This window comes from Cavia porcellus, unplaced genomic scaffold (assembly GCF_034190915.1).
Source record: "Cavia porcellus strain 051 isolate PalLab524CR breed Dunkin Hartley unplaced genomic scaffold, mCavPor4.1 scaffold_1, whole genome shotgun sequence".
NCBI lineage: Eukaryota > Metazoa > Chordata > Mammalia > Rodentia > Caviidae > Cavia > Cavia porcellus.
The window spans coordinates 26,311,376-26,338,506 of NW_026947484.1; the positions used below are offsets into that span (position 1 = coordinate 26,311,376).

The 27,131-nt window shown below is 34.8% G+C and overlaps 1 protein-coding gene across 4 annotated transcripts in view; it reads right to left on the reverse strand.

The window, feature by feature from the left end:
- Prkd1 (protein kinase D1) overlaps positions 1–27,131 on the reverse strand; it is a 301,676-nt gene that overhangs the window by 31,915 nt on the left and 242,630 nt on the right. For all 4 annotated transcript variants that reach the window (XM_063246399.1, XM_063246381.1, XM_063246388.1 and 1 more), the window contains 9 exons: positions 13,942–14,152; positions 13,723–13,800; positions 11,542–11,746; positions 9,705–9,828; positions 7,803–7,880; positions 5,868–6,147; positions 4,894–4,946; positions 3,150–3,222; positions 366–472 (listed from right to left, as the gene is read on the reverse strand). In XM_063246399.1, the coding sequence (XP_063102469.1) occupies positions 366–472; positions 3,150–3,222; positions 4,894–4,946; positions 5,868–6,147; positions 7,803–7,880; positions 9,705–9,828; positions 11,542–11,746; positions 13,723–13,800; positions 13,942–14,152 (1,209 nt within the window). The remainder of the gene's footprint in view (positions 1–365; positions 473–3,149; positions 3,223–4,893; positions 4,947–5,867; positions 6,148–7,802; positions 7,881–9,704; positions 9,829–11,541; positions 11,747–13,722; positions 13,801–13,941; positions 14,153–27,131) is intronic.

A 27,131-nucleotide genomic window follows, 5' to 3' on the forward strand; every position in this document is an offset into this window, starting at 1 on the left:
TTGATTCTCAGGCATATCTTACATACCTGTTATGCTGACAGTTAACACTCAAGTGATGTAATTATCACAGCATAAAGGAGCAATGTAAAACAAAATGGTCTCAGCATGTCCATTACGAGCAAACGCTGAAACATTACCCATCAATGAATATAATAATGTATTAAAACCTGGAATTAAACACATGAAAAAGAGGAACTGCTGCCTAGATTCATGAAACATAGCCTCAGGCAGTAATTTGACACTTGATGTGAGTTTTTCAGTTATTTTAAAGTAGTTTAAATATCTATGTGGGAGATATTTACCTAACTTTGCTTTGCAAAAGTGGATGGTACTTTATAGCTCTAAAATGAGAATCAAGTAAGTACCTGTAAAATGGCAACCTCATTACGAAGCTGGCTTTCTTGTTTTGTTGGAAATCTCAATTTGTCAATGATTTTAATAGCCACGTCTCTTCCTGTTTTACGATGTTTTCCTTTAAAGTAAAAGAGAAAATCATTAGCATTATTAAATATTAATATTAAAGAACACGCAAATTTATAAATAGTTATACAAGTAATAAAAGTGTTTCATTGAATAAATTAACATTTCTGAAGAACACTAACATATTCATAAAAAAATTTCACTTAACACATTATATTAAGTCAAATGTGTGTCAAAATTAACCACAACTTAAAACATAAAAGAATTGGGGCATGAAAAGCTATAGGTATGCAGGAATCTAATAAATATATCAACAGTCTGATATTTTCTCATAAAAATATACATTTTAGAAATAGGATATTGATATACTTAGTAGAAAAATATTCACACCAACAGTAAAAATGCATTACTCAAGAAAGTATAATTTTAAAGTACTGATAAACGAATGTATATTATATGGAAAAGCATTTCATGAGTCTCCAAATTTTTGGCTCACCTAGCGCACAGTGAGCAAAGAGAAGTTGCAAATAAAATGTGATATATTTAATGGATCTAAGGACTGAAAATTCCTTTTCAAAAATATTTTCATTATAATACTAAAATGAAGTAACCGAACAAGCCCCAATTCAATAATTAAATAAAATGTACATTCTGGCTACCAACAGTAGATGCCTATCTTCATTGGCACACACGTACTTAGATACACTGAAACAGTGTTATATGGTAACTGATGCTTTTTCCTAGTTATGTTGCACAAAGCGCATGTAACCTGTGGGACACACAGATTTCGACATAACTGAATGCAATGGTCACAGTAGACAGAGTTGGCACCACACTCTGGCCACCCATATATAGCATTTCATTGTCACCTAGCTGTCTGCACTCAAGCACCAGGCAGTTGAGACATGAAAAATATTGCTAGAAATCACATAATAATGTTAAAAGTTCACAGTCTTGTGAGGCCACATTACTAGCTGTCCAGGGCCACATGTGAACCCTGGGTATGGGTTCTACACACTCTCAATAGAGTTCTGGCTCTGTCATTTACTAGCTGTGTGATCTCAAGCACAGCTAGTAAAATCTTTCAGTGTTTTAGATTTCTGCTCTTCAGTGATACCATTTTGTGATGATTAGGTGAAAGAAAGTATATGAAATACACAGTGTCCAGATAACTTCACTCAAAGAAAATTTACTATCATAATGACATAAGAAGTCTTCTATATACATCATACCCCACATATTTCTCGTGATCTTTTTGGGGGTCCTTGGAAACCCCCAAGCTTTTAACTTCAGCAACATTATACTGCAGTAAATACAAAACATATTAGCATTGATTGAGCCTGGAAACATGAAATGATAATGGAAACAAAATAGATCTCAAAACTTTTGGTCATACACAAACTAATTTGAAATTCTATTATTCCCATATCTGTTAAATCTGCTGCTCCTTCATTCTGCACCTGTTCTCACTATTCGTTCTCCCTCCTTGGATGTTTTCTACATGCTTTCCTTCACTACCACGCTGCCTTTCTGTGTGACCTCTGTTTTCCTAACGTTACCTCTTACTCTGACTTACTATGCTCTATTTCAACTCTGGCATTTGATTGCTGCTACAATCTACAAGACCACAACTCACTTTATCTGCATTCCTCTAACACTATAAGGCTTGGTTTTCTTCTGAAAATCTGTTCTCTGCTTCATCCCATGTGTCTGTTCTTAACATTTTGGTTTCCCATGAGCATAACTCCTATACATGACCTTGCACTGTTGATGCTCCAAATGACCTGGCACTTACTAGTCTTTCTGATCTAATTTTTCACCCCTAACTCACTTGCACACATTGTGCAGGTACATATATTTATCATGTACCACCTCTCTTGTGGATTTCATATTTTTGCACATAAATGTTACACTGTAGAGCAATAATCCAATACGTGGTTCTCCCCTACTATACCAGTATGTGTTCACAAACAGCACAATGGTTGTTGGCTCAATGATAGGTTTTCAATCAAAAAAAAAAATCTCTGGGGTATTTTATGAGCATTAAAATGACATTGTAAAGTAGAATAGGCTTAGTTTTTAAATTCAAACATACGACATCATAGGATGATAAGTAAAACTGAAGAGGTCCTCGTGGTAAGAAATTAAAATTTGTAATGTCATTTTTATTGAGCAGGTAAAACGTAGTATTAAATGTTATGTAAGGTTGAAAGATACGATTGAATAGGCTAAAGTTTAACACAGAAGTTAAAACAAATTCACCAAAGAACTGGCATTAAGATAAAAGGTTAAAAACCTAGTTTACTTCAAAAGTTTATAAAATTTGATAGCTGTAGTAAAACAGATATATTATTAAAAACATTACAAAGATAAAGAAATTGTTGTCCAGTTAACATAAATGGACTTTGGTAGGTTTTCTTATCAAATATACTGGAAAAAAAAACAGAACTAATTTGTTTATGAACTGTTAGCTTCCTTATTTTTTTAATGTTTTGCCTAAATAAATCAAATTGCTTCAGTGCTGTACATAATTGGTCAATATTTAATCAAAATAAGTTTTATAAGTGTGAAAACTTTCTCTTTCATAATAGAAATATACTATTTTTTCAAAGAATGTTTCTCTCAAGAGAAATTTTTAAAAGGTAAACTATAAAGGCACACACATATATAAACAAAGGTATTGCTTTTAATTTCTTTCTAGACAATATTACTTGTATGAACTAATTTACCTCCATAAACAATTCCAAACTGTCCAGAACCAAGCACTTCATCAGGAAAAATCTGATACACTGTGCTGATGTCCTTTGGGTACAAGCCCAATGAAAAACAAGATAAGAGAGAATAAAGCATTATTATAAATAAATTACATAATTTTATTTAAACTTATACCATTAAATATTCTTTAAAAATTATACATTCTTGATAAAATTTCAATGACTATAATATTCAAAGCATTTTAACTACTGTGGTATTGTGAAAACTACTCTGACCTTAAGTGCTAGAGGTTTCTAATGTACTACAATTATTTTTAATAGAGAGAAATAAGATTCCAAAATGTATAACATCATTTAAGTACACAGAAAGGGAATTGCTTATTTAAATGGCTATTTGGAAAGTTTATTAAATATTTATGGATTCTAAATCACATGTCAGTGGGGCTCCCTGATATACCATTTGGCTAGAATGGTAAGGCTGCTCCCTGGTTGATCACCCACATCCAGATGAACCTGAATGTAATAATGAGGGGCTGTGGCACCATAAGTGACCAGAAAAACTATAAAAGCATGACGGTGCGCTATGACAGTTTTATCTGTGAAGCTACCAAACAGTTCATTTCTGGGAGTAAAATGTTCCGGAACCCTCCTTTTTTCTTTGTCGAAATAATAATTGTTGAATTAAGGATGACTTTAATCTAGATTGTGATTGACTGCTGAAGCTGTCTAATTTCTCTTTGACCTTTTGTTTCATTTATGCAAAATTGCCAAGTCTGGCAAAGATGCAGTAGTGATGGACAGATTTTAAGCAAGTGTCCTTTTAAAAGCACACCCAAGTCAGTGTATTTAAACTGCTTTCTTTTGGGCATATGCAAAGTAGGAAAAGTAGAACAAAAGATCTGAGTCACTAGAATGAGGAGGAAAAGGCTTTATGACTTTTCGATTATTGGTATATTGGCAATATAACAAATAAAGCAAACATGATAGTTATTATATTTCTGATGTGTCCTTTTCAAGAAATGAATGGAATGAATGAATTTGGTTGGCACAGGTGATTAGGGTGCCAGAGTGTGGACCCATGAAGTCCAATTTATGCAAATTTCTTGAGATCTCCTTGTTATGTACAAATACTTGGGCTGCAAGAGGATTTGCAATCCTGATATGTGATAGGGATCCTAGGTATAAGGAGTGAGAACAATGGCATGGCTAAACTACCTATGCAAATCAATGAAGGGATTTTATTTGTGTACTTATTTTATTGTGCAACATTAACCACTGAAATTTCAATATCAAGGACTGGGGATATAGATCAGTGGTAGAGAGATTGCTTGCATGGCATGCACCAGGCCCTGGGTAAAATCTCTACTACTACCAAAGATTATCTATATCTATATATCTATATCTATATCTATCTATATATATAGAGAGAGAGACAGAGAAAGAGAGGGAGGGAGGGCTAAATATGTGAAAAATCAGGTCTCTCACTGTAAATACCTATTTCTAGGATGAAAATAGCTAATTATTGTAATAGGTAACTCAAATTATTACTATAAATTGGTGCTACATTGTAGACCAGATTAACACAAAATCACAATACAAACATCATGTAATATTTTCTGGGAAGAAAAATATTCACATAGATACTATTTTGCTTTCTCAAAAACACTGAAAACTTAAAACTTCAGATTAGTAAAAATCTATTTTATATTCTTATTTTCTAATACATTGCTAAGTTTCATATTAGTATATAAATACTCACCACATTTTCTTGAATCTGGCAATTTGATACTGAAATGCTCACAGAAATATCTTCTGGAAATGCATGTTGAAAATACAAACACAAAAAAATGTCAGTTAAAAAAGTAACAGCAAAGTAAGTAAATATCAATTATATCTCATAGGTTGTAAAAAAATCATAGTAATTCCCATTGGGATATTTATTTCCATTTCAAGTTATAAACTCATTCTGAAAAATTATAAAGTTATAAACTCATTCTGAAATTGGTTTTTAAAACTATAATATTTTGTCAGCTTAGGAGGCAGATGACTTGTTTGAAATACCAATCTCTCTAGACCAATTTCTTTACCCATAAAATAGGCAAATCATTAACTTTTTGGGCATGCTTTAGGCATTAAAATAGAGATCTCGGGTGAAGTAAAAAATGACCAAGGCAAATAATCATAAACATTGTGTTAATGTGTTGGCTAAAGACACCATTATGGCATTTAAAATGACACTTTTATACATAGTCCTCGAAAATTTCTTTTCAAAATTCATCTGCAATATTTTATCCTGGTTAAATGTTGGCACACTTGATCTCATCTTACTAACGAACACAGGTTTACTACTGGAATAAGATTATCAAGAGTTACCAAGTCATTCTTACACTAAGTGCCCTAGATAGAATGCCATGTTAGCCTATTTTGAGGAAATATATTAATTCCTATTTGTGACCTTTTAGATCAAGTACAAACTGATTAGGTGACTTCTTCTATGGTCAATACCTCTAGAGATCTGTAAGTGCCTAGTGTACAGCCCTATGTGAATTTATAAAAAATAATAATGAAAGATGAAGACAGTGGAGTAGCTTCTACTTAGAGATTCTGTTTTCCAACACACTAAATCCACCACCAAGGGCATTTTCTCCATTCTGCTCTTGGAAAAGGCAGGATACCTGTTTGCTGAGTTATAGGTGGGCAGATCCATCTTCATGTGAGCTCTAACAGACTTACTGTGGGAGGTGCTTCCTGAACTCACAGATGAGCCCTTGGGGATGACAGGCATGAGGGCATGCTGGATGGCCAACTCCCACCTCCTGGCCACATCTGCACCCACGCCGCTGGTGAGGACGCTGTTATTTGGTGGGGGGCTGGAAGGACTGACCACATCTTCTCCCACATAGTACACGACATTCGTTGTAGTGATTTCGAAGCAATGAGGATTCGCTCCATTAGGAATTAATGCTGAAGTTTTTGCTGCTTCCAAAGATAAAATTTCGGATAAAGGAATTTCCTGTGGAAGGAAGAGAGTCCTCAGTGTAGTTTTTCAAAAGCATGTGAACTTTTAAATAAAAGTTCATTTCAGGAATATGTGAGAATAACATTACAGTCATCATTTATATAAAATATTTTATTAAATGAAGTAATTTTCATAAATTTAAAAATATTTTGATAATAGGGAACCTTAGTATCACTTTTTTTTCCTTGAAAATACAAGTGTGATTTTTTTGATAATCAAGTGTCAGAAATAAGTATGGTTAAAAATAATGATTTTGAATCTTCATCAAAATCTAAGACTTAGAACATGAATGATAATATTTTAAATTGTATGGCAAAAAATGTTTAAGTGTATTTAGGTTTATACCACTGTTTTAAAATGTTTATTAGTTAAAGTACTAAAAGTAAGTAGGATTTAGTTCAGTATATGTTAGTATAAACACAAGTGAAGAGTTTTAGTAAGGAAAAAACTGACAGCCTTTTTTAAGTGGTTGTTTTAAAAAACATATAAATATTAAACAACTGCCATGCTGTCTCCTGGGAAGTACAAAGGACTAAAAACCTTTAAAACAAAATACTTAATTTTCTGCCACAGCCAAAGGAAAGTGGCCATGGAAAATCAAACCAACCACACTGGAGTCTGCATTCATGTAAAAGGAGAGAGTATCTATTAGTCCCATTCTGAGCTTCTTTTTGGAGCTGCGTTTTACTGAGTGACATATTATGCCACATCTGTATTATTTAATGTGGAGAGACAGAAGGAAAATTGCTGCCAAGTATTACTCTAGAGAGAAATGTTTCTTATAAATATTGACAAGCCTGAAGAAATCATACCACGTTTCTTTTTTCTAGTTTTTTTTAAAAAAATTTATTGGTACATTTTAGATATATGGAGTGATAGCATTCATCACAGGGAATTTGTACTCATACATTATATATCTTGTTCTTTTAGTCCCTGCGCCCTCTGCTGCCTTCAAGTCCTCTTCCCCCTCCTTATTTACGAATTTGCTTCAATTCTTTTCTTCTATTCTTTTTTCTTGTCCCTTCTTTCCCCCATCCCCATTAGCTCAGCAAAAAGGACGGTTTGTGCTTTCATTGTTTGCTCATTTTTTCACACCTATGTCTTGTAATCTGAGCAACTACTTTGAGAATAAATGCAACTTATTTACCCTTGTTAATCTCCTATTACTTTGTTTTGATTCTGTATCATCACTTTTATTTTTTTCAACTTAAAAATTATTAAATTAAATAATGTTCAGCATCACTAATCATTTGAGATATCCAAATTAAAACACACAACGTTTCTTAATTTCCAGTGATGAGCTGAATACAATGGATACCAGGAATTTACTTTTAGCATATCTTCTGTGACCACTGACTTCCTACTGAAATCACACAATTATCCTAAAATATTCAACTCAGCTATCTCCCTCCTTCTTTCCACCATCTCATAGAGCTGCAACTCTCTGGGAAAACGTGAGATTCACAGATGGATCAACAGGCTACCACAGGATTCTAAAGAAATCTGAAAAGTATAGACAAAATATCTCTCAGAGGAAGCACAGACACAGTCGTATTTGTTGGACATATTTCACATTTCCGATACCCTGCACGCTCATGAAAAAGCAGGAAAGGACATCAGACTACAATCAAAGAAAGAGCCACATTTACCTTATAGTACCTGCTTCCTGTGTCATTCTGAAAGAGTGTGATGCATTTGCTATCCAGTCTCCAATAGTGCCGTTTCCGCTGAAATAGAAGTTAGATTCAGGATCTGTTGAAAGCTTTAAATATACCCTAGATTGATAAAAATAAGTACATTTCCTCAATGGGAAAATAGAAACTGGTGGTGGAAAGTGTGTGGGCCTTGATTAAGACGAACTGTCACTCAATTTGACTTTAGAAATTCACTGCAGAGCAAATGTTGTGTGATGTGTTTCTGCATCTACATCAGACAGTCACAAGTAATAAAGAAGATGATGTATTAGCATCCAGAAAAGTATCTGGCAGTCAGTATATGCACAGTCAATGGCAAATATCATTTTAAAATTCGACTGCTTGGATAGCTAACAGTGTATTTATAGCCTGTAATAAAACAAGGCTTAGTAGGAGTAATATTTATTCATACTTATTATTTTAGAACATAAGAAATGCAATGTTGATCTAGTCAGGTATTTTGGCCTCCATTACCAATAGAAGAATTCTGAATGCTACAACAGAACTAAAGAATATTTTTTGGATGACACGTTGAGTCCATGGTACCAAATTAAAACAATGTATCAGACAATTCAGCCTCCTCTTAAACTCACTCCACATCTATTATAATTTGGGGATAAGGTTTTTATTGAACCTAGATAAATCTTTCATGACGGTAGGATATGGTGTGTATTTTCATATGTTTTAGACCCAAAGCCCTCTTAACATTATTTTTGGTTTCATGTGAAACTGATCTTAGACTAGTTACTAAATATATTAAATATGCCTCAATATCCTACAACCTGTGAAAGAAGAAGCAGAGAGTCCTCTATCGAGTCTCACAGTATGTCTGAATGTCATTGCTCTCTAGCAAGAAGCCTGAGATTATAAACAGATCAAGTTATATCATTTAAAGAAATGGTAAACATTCTATCAATAAGAAGAAATGAAGAAAATACTATCAATGACTGAGTAATCAGCCTTTCAACTATTTTAATGTTAAAATGTGGATCAAACAATTGTCTCCCTTACACATTTATGCCATCTCATTCCTCAACTATTACAAAACCTTGGAGATGTACATGACTCAAGTAAATTACAGCTGACTATATTCCTGGAATTTTACTATTTTATATGAACAATTAAAGATTTAAGAAGTAATCAATAGCCATCACTGTTGTCCTTAATAACTCCCTAAAAAGCAGCCTTCCTTTTATCGTTCTTTATCACAGAGGAGTACCATTATGATACAGATCTAGAATGTCCCCCTCGAGGCAGGGCTTTTGGAAGTTAAGTGGATCTTGGGGATGCTCTGCTCATCTTGGAGTTAATCCATGGAGCAGTTCAGAGCTGAGTCGGAGTCTGGTCAGATGCAGTGGGTCACTGCCATGTGACCCGAAAGGGTTTATCTTTATCTCTGCCACCTCCTTTCTTCCTCTGCTTCCTGGCTGTCATCAGATGAGTCTCTGTCCACCCAGACCTTTTCACGTTGCCTTTCCCACCTTGGAGCCATGGGCTGTAACTGTAAGCCAAAATAAATCTCTTCTCCTTTTAATTGTGGGAGTCTGGTATTGTGTGTCACCAAAGAGGAAGGTGACTGAGAAAAGTGTCCTGACAGCTATACCAGGGCTTTGATGATTACTGGTGGACATGCAAATTGTCTGGAGACCATTTCAGTAACCAGGGTAAATGGTTTTGTTTTCCTGACATTGCTTTCTGAATTACTTCTTTAGTCCTGGTGTCCACTTACACATGGCACCCAAAATTCGCAATGTCTCCACATGGTCCTACACCACGAGACATCCCCCAGTTCTCAGAGGGTCCAGCACCTTCTCTGATAACCGCCAGAGGCCGTGCACTGCTTGCTGGGAACCTTACCAGAGTGTCCTTGCTCGTGTAGTGGACCATCCATCCTTCCTTCATCACCGAGCTGCTTTTCCTCTTGGTGTGTTTGATAGACTGCACCACCCTCATGAGTGGAATATTGTTGCTTGTGGATGGACTTGAAAAGTCAAAATATTTTAAGAGAGACAAGTTCTCAGATTCATATCTTTTCTTAAATAAAACCTTACTTCAATTATGTCAGAGTGAAAATCAAAAAATTTCATCTCATTTTTTTCAGTGAAAGGTATTGGCAGAGTAATGCAGTTCAGAAAATGGGCTACTTGGAAGAATCTGGGCACTGAAAGTACTTTTAAAGATCTCAACTTAGGGTAGTAAACACCTTACTTCAAGTTAACCTGTATGATGTTCAGTTTTCAGTTAAACAGTAGGCTGTTATCAATGTATTGAAGTCATAGTATGTCACAAATGAAAGCTTATTTATTACAAACTATATGTATATGGTTAATCATCTGCATATTATACTTTTCAAAGCAGATGTTAGTTTCTGAAGAACTTCTTAAAAATTACAAACTGCTTTGTAAACTGTCTTTTCATAATTACGATTCATGAAATTATATTGTCTCTTAGTCCCGCCCCAATCTCCACCATGTGCTTCTTTGTCTGTCTCTGTCCCTGACTCCTGCTGTGGTTGAGATCTAAAATGTCTCTCCAGTGTCTCACTGTTTGGAAGACAACTGGATTGTCGGGGCGCTGTGAGGAGCGGGGCCTGGTTGAAGGTGGATCACTGAGGAGAGGACATGAATACATGTATTGTGTCCCCAACCCCTCGGCCCTTCTCTTTATTTTCTGCTTCTTGTCTACCATGGTTGAGGACCTCTTCGTCCCTGTGCCCTTCTGCCATCCCATTTCTACCCTGGAATGAGTCAGTCATGGACTTTGCACAACAGCAAGCTTTTTGCCCTTCAGGTAGTGGGTGTTGAGTATTTTGCACCAGCAACGGAAGATAACTAAGACACTTTCTTCCCTTGCCCACACCTCCTCACACACCCAAGCCTTACATGCTCCTTTCAAAGGAGAGTTAGGTAACAAGACTAATGTTTCCAGTATTTTAAAAATGTTTACTGTGTTATTAAATGGGGAAAAAAAGAGTTGTCATTACATTTCTCTGCTCTCGTGAACAATTTTAGTCTGTTAATAAATTTGACATTTGTAAAACAGACACAAATGTTGCACTATGCTTTATAATATAAATTAGAGGCTGAAAAATTTCTGTAAAAGACTAGGTAATAAATACTTTAGGCTTGATCAAACATCTAACTCTGCTATTGTAAAAGCAGTCACAGACAATATGCATGGGCATAGCTATACTCCAATAAAATGAATTACAATACAGGACCAGTCCAGTTTGATCTGACTGTGCCAACTCCTGATATAAAAAGTGAGGACTAGCAAGGGGTGCAAAAGTATAGATGATATGGAAAAGTGTACTTTAGAAGTGAACACAAGAACAATATGAAAGGTGTAGACAGCATGTGATATTTATAATAGGACTGAACCATAAAATAGATAGAGTGTGCTGGGGCTGAGAGCCCTGTGTATTTCCACACAATGAATTCTGAGTTACTGTTAACTTAGTGAACTTGTGGATGGCAAAAATTAACATCATTTACACATCAAAGACAATGGGTCTGTAATGACTCCAGAAAACAATGCAAACCTGTGAACTCCAGTGATACCCACAATTCAGCGATCATTCACAATGGAACTAGACATACCTCAAATTTATTTTTAGATTGAAATGCTGCACAGCTTAAAGAACAGACACTGCAGAGGTTTCACTGTTGGCTGAGGCTGGTATTACTGCTCTCACCTGATAGTTCGATTGGAGTCTTCTTGGTCTGGATCTCCATCCTGCATCTCTCCACTGTCGTTCTGGCCTTCTGCCATGGCCATCTCAGCATCTTGGACCATTGCCTCATCCATGTCATCCATGAGCCCACTGTTTCTTTCACTGTCATTATCATCACTCCCTTCTTCCATGACCACATCAGATTCTGCTCCAGGGCTCAGCAAATCTGAAAATTTGTTTTGACCCATGAAGATAAGCCTAGAATCTTGGAGCCAGGATTTAAGAGAAAGGTACTCCTAAACATATCAATTGGAAGCTCTAAAAATATGTAGTCTTGGGGGAAATTTATTTTTTCACTGTCCCTTTTCATTTTAGTTTGTAAGTACAGAAAAGTATGTGGTGAATATGTAATTTTTTGCAGGCAGACACTGCTTTTCCATGGTCCCAACTTGAAAAATAATGACAAGTCATGGAAAACTTTGGAAAGAAGCCAAAGGCGGGTTAGAAGCACAGCACTGGGAGACAAAGTGACACCAGACACAAGTCACCAGGAAACTGATCATATTTCACAGCACAACTCTCATGGAAAAAAGAAACATAGGGCAGGATGATGGAAACTTCTGCATGAAAGATAATTCAGGATGAATTACTCTTGCTAGTCCAGTAACTTTTAAAGTCATGGATTCCAACATATTAAATTGGTCATAGAAGCTGCAGTTTGTAAATACCTAAGATATTTGATACTTGAATATTGAACTCTATTGTTAGATACAGTAGTTGATCTTAATGCATAAATTTTAATTATTTAACTTATGCCAACTACTTATTTTAACATTAGAGATAGATGTCAATCAGTGACTCTGGCATCCCAAGCTTGGAAAATACATTGTATGGAGTTTTTCTGATTATATGGGAAATGCAATTTCAAAATGTTCACCATCAAACACTGCTATTTACCTTTAGTTATAGCTATCAAGTACATACTGATATTTCCTGGGATCAAACAAAGTCAATATTTCATGCCACAGAAAATAGGAAAATTGCCAAGTGTTTAATCTGGACAGCTAATTCATGAATCTCCATTCCAGAAATCAATATGTTTGAGAATGTTTTCCTAGATAGCAATCCTTTTTTCTTCCTTTTCGGCTAGGAATAAATATATTTTCTACAAAAGAATTCTAGAGTAAATTCAGTTATTTATTCTTCAGCTTTTTAGTAACAAAGATATTTGGTCTTTCACTGCCCTGTTTCTTTCCAAGGAACAAGAAGACTACTATCAACTTGTCTTGGAAAACTGCAATCAGATTGAAAGTATAAAGCAGTTCACTCTCTATGGGAAAAGCTAGCCTGGGATTGTAAACCAAATATTTTGATAGCAATCTACTAGAACACTACCTACAATGAAATTAAGATCTGTTCCTTAAGGACATAACATTTTTCTTAGAGGAATGATTCAAAGTTAACTTACACAGAGTTTTCCAAAGAAAACATTTACAAATTTAGAAGAAAGCAAAGTTTTTTAAATTGGTCATTTTTTTTTTTACTTTTAAAGATGCAGATTAGTGATCACAGACATATTAGTAAATGGGTAGAGGATAGAAATGGGAGATTATTTTCTGATGGGCCTGTATCTGTGACCCTTTCTGTGCTCTGAAGACAAGGAAGAATGTTAATTTCTATTTTGATGCTGGGTTGAGGACACAGAAGCAGAGAATGAGAGCTGTAGGCACTTTAACAATTCTGAGCATTTAGGAGTATAAAATAAGAAAGCTATGAAACAAATCGTGGATCCATGTTTACAGTACTAGATGTTCACTGGGTAAAAATGAAGACTTCCAGCCAGGCATGTCGGCACACACCTCTAATCTGAGCAGTCTGGGAGGCAGGTAGCAGAGACACAAGTTCAAATCTAATCTGGAGCAATTTAGCAAGTTTAGCCAGACTTTGTCTCAAAACAGTGCAAAGGCCCTAAATTTAATCCCTAATACTCGGGAAAAAGATTTTTAGTTTTATCAAAGTTTGATGAACTGAAATGGATGATTTTTCCATTGTAAAGAACAAACTCCGATCATAATTTACTTTAGGCTGAGTTACACTGAATTGAAAAAATCTAAAAGTAAACAGCCTTGCTAAATCATAATGGTTACATTCTCCATTAGCATAAAAGCAAAACAGAGACAGGACTGCTGGTCTTTTACCTACCTCCATTGATGGTCACTTCACCCAGGCAGTTGTTGGGTACTTTTGGTGCACAGCGTTTATGACAGTTGAATCTGCAATCTAACCATAATTATTTTGAAACAAATCAGAAATTTGTCAGAAAAAAGTTGTAACGCAAAAAGACATTTCAGATGGATGAGGATTAATCTAAGGATCAAAGACAGGCTGGTGAGAAAGATTTGGTAAGAAGGACTGCCTTACCTTTGCATTGCAGGCCTTGCCTGAAAAGACCCTTGAGGAGCTTCTTGCAGTACTGGCAAACTGTGGGCCGGGTGTAGGAATGGATGACAAATGTGTGCGGCACTTTCACCTTAGACATCAGGATCTTGTCGAGCTGAATTGGTCTTCCAATGTATGACTGAGAATTTGATCTCTTCTCTCGACCAATAAACGATTCTGATGGTGACTTTTGCTGTATGTTTGAAAAATAATAAAGGGCAGTATGATGCAAGAGACCAGTATTGAATTTAAATATTTATATACTTTAAAATCTCACTTTGCTTTGCTGTTGCATATGAGATAATCTAAGACAATGTTTCTATAAAATAATGCAATTTATTAGCCTTTTACTTACTATTTGAATTATTCTGTATGGTTCAAGGAGGAAGAAAACTGAACATCAAAATATTTAACCCTGATTTGTCTTTTCATTGTTTTTACTTTATAAATTTATTTAATTAGAAAGAGAAGTACAAAAGGGATCATAAATAAAAACGGTCCTTAATCTCTCTCATTGGGAGATTATTGCCTTACTGGCATTTTCTTTTCTTTTTTTTTTAATTTTTATTTAAAGAAAGACTAAACAAAACTGAAAATAAGGAGAAATAATACATACATTCAGAGGAAAGAATAAACAGTACGAAATCACTAGTTGATGTTTACATATTGTCATTTTACAAATAGTTGTTCAAGATACAAAAATGGAATATGTAAAGTGGGAATTCAAACAACGAGACTGCAAACAGTTCTGTTCAACTGTCCAACAAAAACTTAGTAACGTGGTTGTCAATCCTATACACTTAAACATACATGCAGTTATCCATATCTTCATTTATGTTTAGACTAAACAAACTAAAGCAGGCTAAAATCATTCTGAGCAAACAATTTTTTAGTATTGCTGCATTTCACATCATGACACTCCATGATCAGCACTGGGTACTGTAGTGTCTTTTTTTTTAAATTTAATTTAAAGAAAGACTAAATAAAACAGAAAACGGATAGAAATAATACATAACTTCAAAGAAAAAAATAAACAGTAAGAAATCACTAGTTGATGATTATAGATTGTCTTCTTACAAATAGTTACTCAAGATACTAAAGTGAAGCATACAAAGTGGGGATACAAACAATGAGATTGCAACCAGTTCTGTTCAACTATCCAACAAATACTTAGAGATATGGTTATCAATCCTGTACACTTAAACACACACGCAGTTATCCATATCTTCAATTATGTTGAGACTGAATAAACCCAAGCAGGCTAAAATCACTCTGAGCAAAGAATAATACTATTGCTGAGTGTCACATTATGACACTCCAGGATCAGCACTGGGTATTTTAGTGTCTCTTTTTCTTCAAAGTATCTGTTCATTTCATCATGTGTTATAAGATTAGTTCTCATAAATTGTTTATAGATTCTACACATGCATGAGTCTTAACATGTGTTTCTATCCTTTCTATATTAGAGGGAGAAACAAAACAAAGCAAGACAAAGAAAACATATTCCTATGAACACATGAAATGAAAAAAATATGTAAGACTGTTGTACAAAGAGTTATACCATGGTTCCTGTGTTGTCTCTTATTATCTCCAATAGAATTGGCTATTTCATCAGACATAGTATAATTGAATATATCAGTGTATAATAGTATTAATAAAAACACAACTTTGTATATAGTACAGAACTTCAAAAACCAGCAGTTATCAAACCAGAATGTATATTGTAGGGTCTTGTCATCTTCAGTGTAGTTGCCTATACTCTCAGACTTGATACTATCAATCTTATCAGTTTTGAATAAAATCTTCTCTGCCTTATTTCTTTTATGCTCTTTTTTTGCCATTATTTTTTTGCTTATCTTCTTCATTCTGTTTTCTGTTTGATTCACTGAGGCCTCTCTGGCACTGTTCCTAGAATCCTAGTACTTTTCTCTCTCTCTAGAATGCCCAGCAGTATTCTCTGTAGAGTTGGATTGGTGGTTGCAAATTTCCCAAGTTCCTCTTTGTCTTGGAAGCATCTTGTTTCTCCATTAATTTCTACAGATAGGTTAGCAGGGTATATCAATCTGGGATGGACATTATTTTCTTTCAGGGCTTGGAATATTTCGCTCGAGGCTCTTCTTGACTTGATGGTTTGTGTCAAGAAGTCTGCTGTTATTCCGATGGGCCTTCCTCTATAGTTATCTGTTTCTCATCTCTAACCGCTTTTAATATTCTGTTCTTATATTGAATTTCTGGGATCTTGATTATTATATGCATAGGTGTAGCTCTGTTTTGGTTGTAGGTGTCTGGAATTCTGTATGCCTCATATATCAGATAATTTTCTTTTCCTATGTTTGGGAAGTTTTCCTTAATTATTTCTGTGAGTAACCTTTATAGTTCCTTTCTTTGTACTCCAGTTTCTTCATTTACATTCTTTATTCTCAAGTTATAGATCCTTTTTTCATCTTCTAGCCTTTGTATTGTTACTGCTTGTTTCCTTGTTATTTTTAAAATGTTTTCCCTTTCATACTCCCACACTTCAAAGTTGTCCTCCAGTTTGGATAATCTATCCTTAGTTTCTTTCAAGCTGATATGCCATCTTTCCATAGAGTTTTTAATTTCCTGGTGATCTCTTTGAATCTGCTTCATGTATTCTATTTTTTTTTTTATATTTTTCATCAAATGGTCTCTCCTTTGTTTGAGTTCCTCCCTTCTTCTGTCTGTGTCTGCTTAAGGGGTGCTTAGTATCCCTTTTATTAATCTTCTCATATCTTGCTTTATTAGGCTAAATATTTCACTTTTGAATTCGTCTATGAGGTCCCGAATATATCTCTTTATGTCCACTGGTGCTGTGTCTGATATTGCATGTTTGCTGTTCTCATTCTCCTTTGTATTTACCTGTCCTGGGTCAATGTTCTCAGGGTGGGAGCCTGGGGACTTTTTGTTGTTGCTTCCTCTTCCCATCTTTTTTGCTTCTTCCAGGAGGCTCCAGTTTCTTTCTTTGTTAGTTACAATTCTTCTGAAGAGCACTGGCTAGATGACCCTGCACACTGCCATGTGCGTAGTTAGCCACAGAGTTTCATGAGGAAGCATGCAGAGCTTGTCTACATGCTGGAGGCATGAGGATTCAATCCAAGGTCTAGAGTTCACCCTAGTGTCTCATGCAAGTCCACACCAGCATGCTGACAGATCTGTGACAGAAGGCCAGAAGCTCTAGGATGAAGGCTGAAGAGTCTATACTAGAAGCCCTTACTGGCATTTTCTTGCAGACGGCTAGAAAATGCAAGAAGCTCAGAAGAGAAAATGAAAAGCAAATGTTCCTATTTGTCCTATATAATGTTGCTGAAAAATGTCTATATTTCCTTTGGATTTCCTCAAGGAAAACAAAAAAATATTATTTTAAATTATTTTTCAAGTATGTAAGTAGGAAAAATGTTAAAATTAAACTAACATTTTTATAATGGTAAACAGTAACTTTCAGATTGTAAAAGGTGAAAAACATTGATGTTGCTGGGGATATATCTCAGTGGCACAAGCGGCTGCCTGGTAAACGTGAGGTCCTGAGTTCAAGGACCCAGTACCAAAAAAAAAAAAAAAAAAAAAAAAAGTTTTGGGTAATAATTATCTTTATGCACTCTTCTTCTCATTTTGGAATCATTTATTCAACTCGGCATATAGGATTTTAAAACTTAAATAAGTTAAAATCAACTGTTATTTCAATGTTTTTGAAAAATTTCAAGGTATCTCTTGATAGTACAAAAATGCATTTTGGACATTCAGAAAAAATGCATTTGGGAATAGCCTGGATAAAAAGCAATATGGCTTACTTCTTAATAATTAAATCAAATACATTTAATTTGCTAAGCACTTGCTCTATAGTAATAACTATATTAAATTCCTTAAAATAGAGATCTCACTATCTATAACTGAAGCATCTAGCTTCAATAAGTTTAAAAACATTCCTTAGGTCAAATGCTAGTAAATAATACAGTCAAAACATGAAGCTATACTTTTTTTGTTTTGCCTCTAGAGCCCCTGTATTTTATTACCTTATCCACTTATTCCCTAATTTTCCACAATTATTGAGGGGAAGAAAAATAAGCCATACTTATATATGATTTTCATTGACTTCAATCTCTGTGCGACCAAAGGTAATTACACTTATTAAATGGGGACACTTTTGATTTGCAGACTCAATAGCTACAGTAGAAACCTGGGTTGAAGCTTTCCATGAGGATATTATATCTAGAGTAACATTTATAATTATCCAATAAAGGGAAACTCTAAAGCATGGTTATTCTGGAAACTTTAATCCCTGCAAGGAAGCCCACAAAGTTTATAAAGTTAGGTCACAACAGTATGTAAAAAAGAATCATGAATATATTAGAGAAATACTCTCAATGGAATTGAAGAATCATTAAGTTCCTGAAGTTAAGTCCCTGTTCTATGTCTAATGTAACTGTAGTCAATGGGCCAATTATAAACACAGAATGAAACGTAAGTAATACTTTTTCACGGTGGGAATGTTTCAGCACAATAAAAGACGCTCTGATTTACAGTCCTTTAGCTGACTTTAAAAATTCTCATTATTGGAACATCCTACAAAAATCAGACTAAATCCATTCTTCACGTACTCTTTCTAATTTAAGGTACTTAATTCTGGGCTGTGTTAATAGGGCCAATTTGATACACAAGTATTTACTACACCTTGGGGCAAATTCACTTAGAAGAGCAAGGAGGAATCTCCAGTCTGACAAATGCAATGTTTTACTCTTATCCAGTCTGGTAACATTCACGTAAACACTGCCATGAACTGCAAGAGCCAGAATTATTCTTGAGAAGTTATTTCATTTGTTATTTTCAAGGTAGGGCCATATCATGAAATTTAATAAAATATAAGTATAGGGAGAACAGATTGGTCGTCACTGCTCTGTGGCTGCAGATGTATTATATACATATTCCAGTAGTGATGAGAATCACACAACCACACAGAGTAACAACTCAAAAACTACGCGTAGTTCAGTTTCAGAAATTAACTTAAAGAGTCTCCAAGCACTTGACTTAGTGTCCTAACATTTGTAACACTTTAAAATCTGACTACTTGACCTAAATAGTATCCTAATATTTGTAACATTTTAAAATTCGAAATTAGTGAGCAACTCAACCAGAAATATTTATTATTACTTCTTATAGTTCCAGACACAAGTAATCATTTTTAATATGATGTGTGTTTCTAAACAGAAGAGAAAAGCTTTTAAAATCTTGAGACAGGCTGCATATACATGTGAATTTTTCATGCAGGAACTCAATTTACTGCTGGCAAAAGATTGAATTGCTTAATTTTATCAGATTGTAAACACCTTGGAAAGGAGTAAAGAAGACATGTGAAATTTTACATTGCAGTAGTATACTATTCCTTGAAGCATATGCGTATGTATTTTCATGTGTGTCATCCTACCATAAGGCAAATAGAAGCAAAGACACAAAGACTGGGGCACTAATCGGACAACTTTGTAAGCATTATGCATTTATACACTTATCCATCAAAATGTAAAACAATAACTTCATTGATAAGTAACAAAATATAAAACAAAGACACAGAGAAAACAACAAAAGCCTGGGGCATAATGCCTAAGAACTGGCATTTTTACTCAGGAGTTTGATGCAGGAAGATTGCTACAAATTCAAGGTCAGTTTAGGATTGAGCTGTATAATGAAACCGTGTTCCAAAAAGATAAAAATAAATCAAAACAAACCAAATCCTGGTATTTCTGTAATCTTGTCAATCATCTCTAAAAATCTGATGATGTAAACACAAATAAAAAACTAAAGATTTTCAGAAACAAGGAAATATTTTTTCATGAGTAATTAGTGTTCAGTAATTGGTGTTCAGTAAGTAATGCTCAATTACTTTAAGCAAAAAATACATAATTTCAATTATTATGTAGAGGAAGTACACTAAAAACCTTGATTACTGTGTTTTTTTTGTTTGATGTGTCAAGTTTTATATTAAGTAAACACTCACAAATTAGTAATTAACAAGGAATGCGATGGTTTAAAAAATGTCATCAATCTCTAGATTTTTTATCTTTTCCTCGTTCTAGGGATCAAACTCAGGATTTTGGCTGAGGTATGTCTCTAGCCCTTTTTTATTTTGGATTTTGAGACATGGTTCCTGATAAATCTCCAGGTTGGGTTTGAATTTGTTATCTTCCTGCCTCAGCCACCACGGTGCTAAGATTACACTCAAACTTCACCATCCCTGGCTGGTTTTGGATCTTAAAATAACTTTGAGAAAACAAATTTTAGACAGTGATTTAAAACACAACACTGGCAGAAATAATCAGACTTTTTCTTTGTATATAATGGCTTTTAGGCAAGTATTTCTTCATTAACTTTTTCTTGTTTGTGTATTTAATTGTAGTGGGTACAGTACTTTAGAATTTTAAATATCTTTCCTTAAAATTAAGTCTACAATGGAAAATATTCTTTCTTATACATCATCATTAGTGAAGGTTTAACTAGGTTTGCTTGGTTGGCTGGAAGATATTTAAATCAATAGTCTGTTTAAGAGTCCAGTCTGGCCACATGTATTCACTGAACATGGAGAATATGAAGCATACGGGTTAATTGAAATTCTTTGGAAAGACAACAGCTGAATCTGTTTTATTTCTGCTTCATTAGTAAGTTCAGAACAAGAAAGTGGCTCAAAACTTGAAAAACATTTAAAATTTCCATTTCTATAATTATAGAAAACACATATAGGAGGAGGAAATTCTAACAAAACTACATTTGTATATTAGGCATGCAATTGTCCTTTCTTCATTGGAGGAATCTAGATTAAATTACAGGTACCGAATTTATATGACAATTGACAAACATGCAAAGCATGGGACTGGTATAGCTTCATGTTAATGATTTGATTTGGCAAATTACAGATCACGAAAAATACAAAGGGCTTTTTCTGTACTCAGGGTAAGAATTATCATATCCCAGAAAGGGGAGACTATGAAAACAGAAAAAATGATGAAAGCTGAATTTTAAAGCCAGGACTAAAAAGAATTAAGCTTATTAATTAAGATTAAGAATTACAGACTAAACAGAATGAAGATTATTAACTTAGACACATTTTTTTAAAAAATGTAATTTTGTGAAGCATCTTTAACATCCTGAAATTACTGTGAAAACTAGAACTTTATACCCTGAACAATAGTGTATTTGGAAAGACAATGTATTCTGCTTTTCCAGAGATGGAATTTGCTTTTAACCTAGAATGTTAAATTAATGACTCAGCAGGTCTGGAACCTTCCCAGGAAATGATGGCGTAGATTACATTATGGAAACTCCAAGGCTCGCTTGTCATTAAACATTTAACAGGAACCCCACAATTTCTCAATAAGATAGTTTCACTTTGCTACTCAAAATGAATTCTTCATTAGTTAGCTAGAACACAAAGCAAAAAATTCCCTTTGCTTGTGGTTTGTTACTCCTACTTACATAAAACTCAAGCATAAAATTTTCTGAAAGATAAAAGTCACTTTACAGAAAAACATGGTTGAGATTAAAATTTATCTACCATACTCAAATTCTTATTTAACTAAAAGTGCTATTTAAGCTCCATAATATAATTAGATTTTGGTGACATAAACTCTCTTAAATTCAACAACAACAAAAACCAAAACCAAAAGAGGAGAACACTTTAGCATACACGAGGACCATCTTTGTGTATTGCCTAAATCATTAGGCAATAATCTGCTAAGGGAAAAGACAATTTCCTAGTTGTGTTTGTTTTCTACTTATGGAAAGGAATGCCTAACATTTAACAAATGATAAGCATTTCTTCACCTGAAAAAATGGATACTTTCAAGAAGTAAATGCATAAGAAAAATGGGTGAGACATTACAATGAAAATATTCAAAATACTAACTTCAATGTGATTTTTAAAAATTTACTGTCCCATGAACTGTGTTTCTGACATATGTGTTTAAATTTCAAGAGAGAAAAAAATGATAAGGAACACTTTTCTTTACAAATATTTTCTGTATTTGTCTGCCTGTTATCTCTTACTTGAATACAAAATCCATGCAGAACTTTTCTGTTCTGAATTGAGAGGGGCAGGAGCTCAAGTATTAGAGGCTGTTATTCAAGGGTAACACTCAGTCTCCTGGATGTCGCAGGTATGGTGGAGACTACGGTAAACTGGGGAGAGTTCAGTACAAAAGGCACTGTTAAAACACTGCTAGTAGTTGCCATGTGACTACGTAAGCTGAAAGTTCCCAGAAGTTTTAGTTTCTCAAAAGGGGCAAGAAATCCAGGTGTCATGAAGTAAATCTATCTAAATGCAGACAAAGTAAAGAAAAAAATAAAGTAAAATAAAACATTATGCCAGTCATCTTAAATGTGAGCTAAATCTGGTCCATGGAGAATCCAAGACCTTTGAACTAGACAAAGACTCTTTTTATGCCATTTATATGTGTCAAACTTTTTTCCTAGCACTTTTCAAATTTACATGCATTATTTTATTTGAGTTTCATGACCATTAGTGCAGGATCCTCGCTTTATGGATATAGAAACACAGAAATCACAGTTTTGAAAATGAAGCAATGAATTCAAGTATAAAGGTATCTAGGTTCATGAATCCTTTTGCTTACAAACAATTTGGTTCACAAACAGAAGCAAAATTTTGATTTTGTTTGCAAACTCTGCACCAGGTGACAAATGTGACAAACACAAATGTTGCCATATTTTCCAAAATCATGGAACAAATTAAGTTTGTGAACCTGGGTACTACTTTAGTCTTGCTCTAACAATAGTGCTTTCTCTCTCTTTAGTTGCTCTCCATTTCCCACATTCCCTGGCTTTTAGTTAATTCAGAAATCAGTATTTCTCCCAATCATTTAAATCAAAAAGGAAGCACAGTAGATATAGGAATAATCAAATATTCTATGTGACAAAATGTAATTATCATGAACCCCTGAAGCTTGACCTACAGGAGAGATTTTTCAGGCAGATTGCCTGTGCTCAGAGAAGAGCATCCGAATCACAGGTGTTTATATTAAAGAGGACAATGACTATCAGAATAAACAGCTTTTATTGTATAAGCATCACTTGACTGGCTGGCTACTTTTCCACTGAAGTGTTGTTATGCTTACTGTACAAAAAAGCAGCCTAACCAGATATTAACCCTTTATTCTAGAACTTGTAAGGTCAAGTAGTTCAGACTGCCATATTGAGAACTGCACACAATACTACCTTAAAACAGTTCTCTCCCACTGCCACCAAGATGACTCTATCTAGTTTACAGGTGTTTACTGGAGTAGATACTACCTGATGGTCCAGTATGATGCTATGAGACACATAGACACCAGTAAACATCACTCTCTGTGCCCAAAGAATTTATACAAGAATTATTGATAGTGTTATTGTTACTGTCATTCTTCATAGATTTTTCCCTTTTTATACATAGTTATTCCTTATTCTTCAAATTTCTGCTCACATATCATCTTCCCCAACCAGCTCTAGACCACCTAACGTATTGCCTACTACTCATTCCCATTCAGTTCCCTGGGTCATATTTCCTTTTCCTCCAGAATTATCTCTGCAGTATGCAACTGACTTTTATTTACTTGTTTATTTTTTAATTATCGCTCTTAAATATGAAGAAGCTCCACAAGGAGAGGACCTTGACCATGTTCATCACTGCATTGCAAAGTTCTGGGATTAGCCCCTTGTGCAAGACAAACGACTACATCCAGGAAGGTTTGAAGAGAAACCACACTCATACTGAAGGTGAAGGACCATTTACTATATGGACCTTACGGTACGTTATGCTATACAATGACTGTGTTTAGTATTATTAGCCATTAAAATTCTGTAGGACAGTTGAGTACTTTCAATATTCATGTTGCATAGAGACTTCTTTTATATATTTTGAAACTCAGTTTTTCTACTTGGTAACAATGATCTCACCCCAACTATAGTTACTGCTAGTAAAATGTCGCTGTGATTCTCAATCTGAGCTGGTTATTTACAGAGCAAAAATAATCATCTGTTCTCAACAAAACTTACATGGATACACTACCTCTCCCAAAGGGAGACAGATTTTCCAGCAGAGAGCAGTTGTTTAGCAACAGACACACATAAAGACCTCAAAGAATGGAGTATCCATTGGAGCACACATTTGTATGCTCTGTAATTGAGTAAGAAGAGGCCAAAGTGTCTGGTGAGTTCCATATTGCTGTGTGCTTCTCTACTCCTTGAACTAACTCGCAAATGTGCCAGGTAATTGAGTCTGGTTTCTTAGTTGGATACCCTAAATATATGCTATATAAATAAAAGGCAATCAACACCTTTTCCTAACACTGGAAAGAATTGCTACAGGAAAGAAAAAAGTGTACCCTGTGCTTTGTGGTGATGGATGATATATTTTACAGTGGAGAATCCATTTCATCATGTTTGCAGCAATTTGTGTTACATTAGTTGTTATGCTGTCTCACTCTCTATTGAGTAGTAAACAAATGAAGGAACCTTATTAATTTCTTAAGTGACCCTTATTTTACAGTGAAAACTCCAGAACAGCTGAAGAATTATTGCAAGTTACATGCACTGTCCTTTCAAAATGTCAGGTACAACATGCTGCAAATGTGGGCTTCTGAAGAAAAAGGAAGCTGTAACCCAAGGAGGATCCTCATATGCTCTACCACAGAGAGAGAAAGAGAGAAGTGGGGGAGAAAGGCAATACAAATTTAATGCCATGCACTCTAAATAAAAGGGGAGGTTATTTCAACGGAGAAATAAAACAACTGAGGAAGAAAATAACTTTGAATGTCTAGGGCTTTCAACTGTCAGACTTGATCCATAGATACAAAGTGAACTGAAGAGTAAACATATTTGAGGGGGATCAAAAATTGTCATTTAGGAACATTCATTCTCATGATATTTGACATTGCCTGAGTAAACACAGGCATGCTTGGGTTTATGAGCTCACTAGAAAGCCGAATGAAACAACCTAGAAAAGAATATTGGTATGGATTGTATCTAGATATCCTCCCAAAGCGTCATGTAATGACAGGGCCTTTTCAGAGATGACTGGAGCTAGGGTGTTTGCCGCTGGGATCAAGGCTTTGATGTTGGGATTGATTCATGGTAAGATGCTCGAATTAAGCTACTCCATCCTGGATGTGAGTACTTCCTCACCCTGGGTGTCTGCTGTCTGGATAAGGGACACAAAAAGCGTTGTTGCTTATGATTTGTCATTTGTTGATTGTCCTTTGTTGCTTGTCTCTTGCTAGTTGGCTGCTTTGCCACCTTCTGCCTTCTCCTCAACTGTTTTTCCTCTGCAATGCCCCTCTGCCATCACCCTTCCTGGGGTCAGCCAGTTATGGACTGTAAGCTCTATAAACTGTGAGCCAAAGAAATGTTTCCTACTCTAACTTTGGGTGTTGGGTATTTAGCCTCAGCAACAAGAAAAGTAACTACGCAAGGGTGTCCTATTGTTTGCTATCTTGGACACACCAAAGAAAAGCTAAAAGAGCATAGACAGTCCAAAGCTCTAAAGCTGAGACTCTCTCTCTCTCCATCAATGGTCAGTACATACAGTTGTACAGAATTCTATACAATTTTAATCTATAATAGTCAGTGAGTCAATGGTAAACCCGTAGTGCTGTGTGTGTGGTCTGTGTGAGTATTTAACATAAATATGTGCTTCTGAAAAGATGTGGTTGGACCAAAGAAAAGATTTTAATGTAACTCAATCAAAAACAGGAGGGATAAAAAACATGAGGGGATTTTTCACTCATCTGTATCTTGGCACGCCTCTTCTTCCAAATGCGTTGGGTTATAAAAGTATAGGAAAGTGCTAGCTAAGTGATATACTAACGTATGGCCACAGAAAAATAACATCACCAAAACTGGGACTATTTAGAGCAAGCAAATTTCAGTTTATAACCTGTGGGCATTGCCTTATCTTGCATGTCACAGTATTTATTCTAAAAGAAGAGCATTCTCTGGACAATAAATATATTAAAAATATTCAATATCACTGGTCATTAGAGAGATAAAAATTAAAACATAGATTCTATCTAAATCCAGAAAGATTGGCTAAAATAAAGAAATCAAATAATAACAAGGACTGTCAATGCTGCAAGGAAAAAGGAACTCTTCTATATTGTTAGCAGGAATACAAACTGGTGTAATCACTATGGAAAGCAGTATGGAGATTCTCAACTAAAACTAGACATTTCATTTAGTCCAGCTAATTCCCTCTTAGGTACCTGCCATAAGATTTGAAGACATTATTTTACAGGGGTACACAGAAACCCATGTTTACAGTATCACTATTCTAATCTTGGAAGCTGTCTATGTGTCTATCAACAGATAATGGAAAAAGAAAATATGGTATGTATACACTTTGGAGTATTACTCTGCCATAATAAAGCTAAACTTGAGTCATTTGCCAGAAAACAGGCGCACATGGAGACCACAATGTTAAATGAAATAAATCAGACACATGAGCTTAAGTGCTTCATGCTTTCTCTTACATTAGAAACCCTGAATATAAATAAAGATTAAAATGAAAGATAGAAATAGGAAGGAAGGAAATAGATTTTGTACAAATAGGAAGAGGATCGAAAGATGGAGGGAGGGAGGAGGGAAGGGGGACAAAAATAGAATTAAAATGTGTCACATACATTTACTAACTCCCCACAAGGAATGTAATCACAATGTCATAAAAACATATACTAACAAAAAATAAAAAACAAAACAAACAAACAAAAAAAAAACGAAACAAGATTCTCCCTTCTCTGGACAAAGGAGACTGAAATTAATTTGATAACATTGAGCCATATATCAAAACTATATCTAAGATCATATAGAATAAACTCTGAAAAGAGAAATGCGTATTTTACATGCTGAATTATGTTTAGTTTCTAGAATCTGATTTATAACTTCCAATGCCTGTCTTCTGCTGTTTTCTCCTGATTCTAATTTTTATGCCAGTCTTCCTTGCTTTCATATTCATATTCATAAGGACTATACATATTCATATATATAGTCATAAGGACACACAAGTTCTCAAAGGCAACAGGAATAGCTTTTGTTTCCTACTACTCGGCCAGGAGTTCAGGAGTGATAGATGGTAAGGAATTAAAGAGGCCTGAATCTGGCCTGGCCTGGCAAGAGATCAGATGGAC